The following is a 6,290-nucleotide window of genomic DNA, read 5'->3' as shown; positions in this document are numbered from 1 at the left end:
TCTCAGAGCCTCCACTCCCCTTTGCCCCAGCAAGGCCCAGGAGGGCTGAGGGATTCATGCACATCTCTGCTGAGGTAACAGAACTGGTACTGAATTCTGGCTTTGTTACAAATGTGATTTCTGTTGGTGTGGCAGTTGGATTGTGAAATCTGGGAGCAGAAGTTAATTCTGCCAAGTCAACTGCTCTAACTTGGAATTTAAACCAACAATTCAGTGAGCACTGCAGTGGCTGCTGAGTAACAACAGCATGGACACAGCTGAGCAGGAGCTGTCACTGACTCAGCCCCTGGAACATCACTGGGCCCTGTTTGCAAACACCAACAGAGATGTGGGGTTTGTTTTACAGCACCTGGGCTGCAATGGAAGGCAGGTGTGTAACTGGGTTGGTTGTTATCTATAGCAACAGAAAAGCATAAAAATAATACTTAAAATGTGTGAGAAAGAAAGGCCAAGGGCAGAAAGGTTTGTAATCAGTGACTGATCACAGCCTTGATCCACCAGGGGTGGGAAATGATGAAGCAAAATGTGTTCAGAGAGACCTGGGCACACAGGGCCAGCCTGGGGGTGGCAGCAGGCTCTGGGTCCCTGCTGGGAGGGAGCAGCAGGAACCCCAGCCTGGGACTCCAACATCTCAGCTGGCACCAGAGCAGTGATCCAGGCTGATCCTTTCAGCTGCTGTTGGCATTGCTGGCCCAGCAGCTCCTCCCCTCTGCTCTCAGCTGGGAATTGAACCCCCCATCATTTCCCCCTGCAGGTGATTTTGGGCAGTGCTCACTGCACAGCCAGGTCTGCCCTTGCAGTGGCTGCAACAACATCAATTCCCTCTCTTGGTAAAACTGGCCCAGCAAGGGGCAATTGGGCAGCACTAATTACAAAGCAGAAGATGAATTATCCCTGAGAGGGGATGTCACACACCCACAGCAATGGGTCAAGGACACCCAAACACCCCTTGTACCCCAGAACACATCCCCAGCCCTCACCCTCCCACTCAAGCTCATTTCCATCTGCTCCTGCACATGTATTTTTTTTCCCCCAGAAAGAAATAGTCAGGAATACACAAAAAAAAAAAAAATCAATGGAGAGGATGTTCTTTACCCTAAACAGGACATTCCTGATTTACTTTGCCCCAAGAAGCCATGAGGGATAGTCTGAAATTAAAACCATGACTTGTTTTTCCAAGCTACCAGGACTTGCCATGTCTGAGTTTCTAAGTTCTTCACTCAGCACCTTTCATTGAACTGGACATCAGTGCTGGTTAAAATAAACCTATTTATCCAAAATCCTTCATTTTTTCAAGAGACACATGATCTGGTTTAAAAATCACAGCTTAATGGTTTCTTTTGGGAAATCAGAGTTAAAGTAAAAGCAGCTTACCTCTTGTGGGTGTTTTCCTTCCATGTTTTAAGCTCATTATAATGAAGTGACAATTAGAGAGAAATAATGTTTAGAGAGAGTTGCAGTCCAAATCCAATCATATTGTTAAAAACCATGCAGAACTATCTGGAGACTTCAAGTCTCAGTTTACTGTTCAGGAAGCAAAGCTCACAGGCACTCTCAGTTATCATCAGCCAGGGATTCACATCCTGCCCTTGGCCTGTTCCAGAACATTCTGAGGATGAGCTGGAGCTGGTGCCTGGCTCTGGCTCTCCCTCACAGGAGCTCTGTGGGTGCTGCTGCTGCAGAGCAGAGGCTGCAGGGGCTGCTGGGGCATTCCAGGGACTGTCCCAGTCCCCAGCAAAGGCAGCAGCTCTGCCCAGAGCTTTGGGGTGCAGAGGGCACAGCAGCCCTGACCCCACTCCTGACCCCCAGTAAGGCAAAATCCCAAATGGGCTCCCTAATAACCACATTTCACCAACTGCTCCTGGAAAAAATCCATTTTTAGATTCACCCACCTGTTGCTGTCCTCCATGGAGTTCAGCCCACACAAAAACCTCCCTTGCACCTCAGTAAAGAAGAGAAAATGGAGCCCAAGTGGGGCAGGGCAGGAGCCTGAGAGAACATCAGGGGGTGTCCAGAGCTGCTGCTGCTCAAAGATCACTACAGTACAGAAACTGCCTTGGCATGTGACTGGAAATGTAGAGGGTGTTTTATCAAGTGTGGTTTTACTTGCACTGCTGTTATTTATCAGTTACTTTTTAAAAACTATTCAGAATGTCATTTCTTGAGTTTTCCAAATGTCCCACTCAGAACTGTGGCTGACTACATTAAAATGATGACATTGAATCTTAAACCTAAAATTTAATTTATTTTATTAAAATAAGATAATCAGAGGAACCTTGGCTTACAATAAATGCATTTTCTCAGGAGCAATAAAAACAAAATTAAAACCCAAATCAACAAGAAAAACTGTATATGCTCAGTTTCCTCTTGCTAGTGCATCTCTTGGACAACAGCTCCTGCTGGATGCAGCCTCTGCAGGAGGGGGAACATCCTCAATCCTCATCCTCTGCAGGAGGGGGGACATCCCTAATCCTCAGCCTCTGCAGGAGGGGGGACACCCCCAATCCTCTGCAGGAGGGGGGACATCCTCAATCCTCTGCAGGAGGGGGAACATCCCCAATCCTCTGCAGGAGGGGGAACATCCTCAATCCTCTGCAGGAGGGGGAACATCCCCAATCCTCTGCAGGAGGGGGGACATCCTCAGTCCTCTGCAGGAGGGGGGACATCCCCAATCCTCAGCCTCTGCAGGAGGGGGACACCCCCAATCCTCTGCAGGAGGGGGAACATCCCCAATCCTCTGCAGGAGGGGGAACATCCCCAATCCTCTGCAGGAGGGGGACACCCCCAATCCTCTGCAGGAGGGGGAACATCCTCAATCCTCTGCAGGAGGGGGACACCCCCAGCCTCTGGCAGCCCAGCCCTCCTCACCCACCCTGCCTGGGCTGCAGCACAGCAGGTCCATAGTACCAAAGGCAGCTGGGAGGCTTCTCAAGATGACCAAAGCAGGACTGGCTCACCTCCTTCTCTGAGCAGGACAATTCACGACAGATTCCATCCTTTTGCAAGAGTTTTTCTTCTATGTGCAAAACTATTGCAAAACTATTTTGTGTTGAATTAGCATTTGAACTTATTTCATTGGCTTGGTGAAGCTCTTAGGCAGGAGCTGATTTCCAGAGTTATTTCCTCTTCCCACTCCAGGCACAACTCCCCAGGGTGAGGTGACACTTGGCACGGGGCAGGCAGAGCACCAGAACATCAGCTGTCCTCAGAGCCCCCTCACTCACTGAGCCCAGAGCAAACCCAGCCAGAGCCACTGCCAAACTAACAGCCATCGCTTCTGGGAAGGGGAAAATAAGGCTCAAGTGCATCTATTAAAAAAATAGTAATAGATCTCTTGATTTGTAGTCTGTTACCTCTCCCAGAACAAGAGATGGTAGCAAAGGCAATGAGGAGCTGTGTCCCTGCAGGCTGAGAACTGCACGAATCCAGAGCAGCTTCTTGGTGGGGTGGGACACAGAGGGTCCTGCTGGAGGAGCCTGGACACCAGGCAGGGAGGCAGAGCTCGAGTTCCCCCTGCAGCTCCAGCCAGGAGCAGGGCAGAGCACTCAGAACACGGGCATCCTGCTGGAGCCAGGGCAGAGTGCTCAGAAGAGCCTGCTGGAGCCAGGGCAGAGTGCTCAGAAGAGCCTGCTGGAGCCAGGGCAGAGCACTCAGAGCACTCAGAACACGGGCAGCCTGCTGGAGCCAGGGCAGAGCACTCAGAGCACTCAGAGCAGCCTGCTGGAGCCAGGGCAGAGCACTCAGAGCACTCAGAACACGGGCAGCCTGCTGGAGGTCAGCGTGCACGAGTTGATGTCCTCAGTGTGGGCGGCGCGGTGCAGGGACGGCTCCGAGGCGCTGCGGTTGATCTTGGGCAGAGAGTGCTGCAGCAGCTCGATGGAGGACAGGATCTGGGGAAAGAGCAGCTCTGAGAGGCTGTGGGGCCTGCAGCCCCCTCTGCTTCCATTCAAACCTTCATTCATCCATTCATTTATCCATTCCTTCACTCAGTCCTTACCCAGTTCAAGTTTTATGTTAATGCTCCGTGGGGCACCGAGATCAGAGCTGGAGGAAGCCAACTCTGCCCACTGTGCACTGTCAGTGCTGCGAGGGCCTCAGGGGGTGCCAGAGGCTGGAGGGTGCTTTTCATCAGTTCACAGATAATTAGGAGCAATTAATGAGCGTCTAAACCACCCTCCAGCAGAGTAACAGGGAAGGAACTGCATCTTCTGCCTGACAGTTCAAAAGAACTTCCTAAACAATGCTTGACTGCAACAGCAAGAAGTTGTTTTTCCAAAATTGCTGATGTTTAATTAATTAATTACTCATAATTAATGAGTATAAGAAAGTACCTTCTCCATCCCCATAGTGACAGGAAAAGGCAAAGCATCCCTTGTAGAAATACCAAAAATTGCTCCATGAGTTTACATCCCCCAGTGGATTTTGTTTCCTTGTTCAGAGTTGTGAGGAAGGAAAGGAGCAGTGGCCCCTCATTTCCCTCAACCCTAAAATGAAATGGATACCCAGAGACAGATTTCACTTTTCTGGAGTGAGAGGGGTTTGGTTTGTCTCTGGTGCTGACAGCCCAGCACAGCCTCAGGCTGTGTTCCATGGACTCCAGGAACTGTCAGTCCAACCACAGCACTGCCCAGAGCTGCATTACCAACACACACAGGACCAGGGCAAGGCTGCACTTGCTGCTAACCAGAATTTCCATCTGAGCAGGTCCTGTGTGCCCCAATGGCTGCTCACAAAGCCCTCAGGGCCCTGGCAGCACACCCCACTCACCTGTGGGAACAGAGGTCGTTCTTCCCTGACTTTCTTCAGACAATCTGCTACCAGCCTCTTCATGGCCTTGGGGCAGTTCTTGTACAGCTTGCTGAGGTCTGGGGAAGCATAGCCCCTGCCAACCATGAAAATGATCTGCAAAACAGCCACCCACACAAGCAGGTTACACAGGGGGCTCACTGCTGGGCAGCTGTGGTGCCCCCAAGGTGAGGAACCCCAGTCCCACCAACACTGCCCTGCAGGCTGGGCTGCCCAACAGCACACACCAAACACGAGGATTCAATACTCCAAGGTTGGACAATTGTCACTGGGGTTTTTCCCTTGGTAAAAAACACCAAATCCAATCTTCCTGATATAGCAGCAGCATATTGCACACCAAAATGGGAATTTCCCATAACTGCAAATGTATAAACCAGTATTTTACTGGGCAGCTGGGAATAAATTAACAGGGCATTTCAAATGTTTATAAACAAGTAACTTTTTCCTTTGAGTGCCTGCACTGTCAATATTGAGGGATCTCTCAGCTCCACATTCACTGCTGACACCAGGCAGGCTGGCAGCACCAGCTCAGCTGGGCTGCATTTGTATTTCCCCTGCATTCCCCAGGCCAGGGCATGTGCCATGGGCAGAATGAGCTGGGCTGCCCCAGAGGGCTCCTACCTGGTCTCTGTTGTTGATGTGGGAGTAGGGCAGCTCCCCTGTCATCAGCTCATACAGCACTATTCCATAGGAGTAGACATCTGACTGGAAGCTGAAGGGGTTGCTGTCCTGCATGCGGATCACCTCGGGGGCCTGCAGGAACAAAGCAGCCACAACAGCACCAAGGAAGAGAGGATTTGGGAGCACAGACAGTGAGCTCAGCTGGGAACCAGTCAGCAAAGGGCACCCCAAAGCTTGCATGGGTTTGCCTAAAGCTCTGGAGGAGTTCAGGCTACTCCTATCTTATTAAAAATATCAATACAGCACACAAAAAAAATCAATGCTTTACTTGAACAAGCATGTTGCCATTGGAAAAAATATTAATATTTGGATTTGCAACATTTACTGACTCCTGTTACACCTTACACAGAACTGAGCCTGAGTTTCACCAGCAGATCTTAAACTGCTATCAAGGTTAAAAGAGAAAATACAAAACTCTAATTTCTTGTAAATTGATAGCAAAACATGGTCAGGAAATGTGAAAGCCAAACAAACCAGCACATATTGAACAGATCAGGGAAGAAATGCAGGAACATTTGAACATTTTTCATATTTCCTGGTTTAACATACCCCCAAAGTTTGACGAGTTTACCTAAGGCTCTCCACATCTTATTAAAAATATCAGTACAGTTCAGAGCACACAAAAAAAATCAATGCTTTACTTGAACAAGCATGTTGCCATTGGAAAAAATATTAATATTTGGATTTGCAACATTTACTGACTCCTGTTACACCTTACACAGAACTGAGCCTGAGTTTCACCAGCAGATCTTAAACTGGTATCAAGGTTAAAAGAGAAAATACAAAATTCTTAATTTCTTGTA

At 49.3% G+C, this 6,290-nt stretch overlaps 1 protein-coding gene across 8 annotated transcripts in view; it reads right to left on the bottom strand.

Moving 5' to 3' along the window:
- Positions 1–2,232: 2,232 nt before the first annotated feature.
- RAF1 (Raf-1 proto-oncogene, serine/threonine kinase) overlaps positions 2,233–6,290 on the bottom strand; it is a 41,805-nt gene continuing 37,747 nt past the window's right edge. For 5 of the 8 annotated variants that reach the window (XM_077184683.1, XM_077184679.1, XM_077184684.1 and 2 more), the window contains 4 exons: positions 5,428–5,559; positions 4,768–4,902; positions 3,676–3,890; positions 2,233–3,627 (listed from right to left, as the gene is read on the bottom strand). In XM_077184683.1, coding sequence (XP_077040798.1) covers positions 3,750–3,890; positions 4,768–4,902; positions 5,428–5,559 — 408 coding nt within the window. In that variant the 3' untranslated portion in view covers positions 2,233–3,627; positions 3,676–3,749. Of the gene's footprint in view, positions 3,628–3,670; positions 3,891–4,767; positions 4,903–5,427; positions 5,560–6,290 lie in introns of all 8 variants that reach the window. The other 3 variants (XM_077184680.1, XM_077184681.1, XM_077184682.1) reach the window with 3 other exon arrangements.

This window comes from Agelaius phoeniceus, chromosome 11, assembly GCF_051311805.1.
Source record: "Agelaius phoeniceus isolate bAgePho1 chromosome 11, bAgePho1.hap1, whole genome shotgun sequence".
Taxonomy (NCBI): domain Eukaryota; kingdom Metazoa; phylum Chordata; class Aves; order Passeriformes; family Icteridae; genus Agelaius; species Agelaius phoeniceus.
Note: the sequence above shows the minus strand (reverse complement) of the source record. Positions and strands in the feature narration are given on the sequence as shown.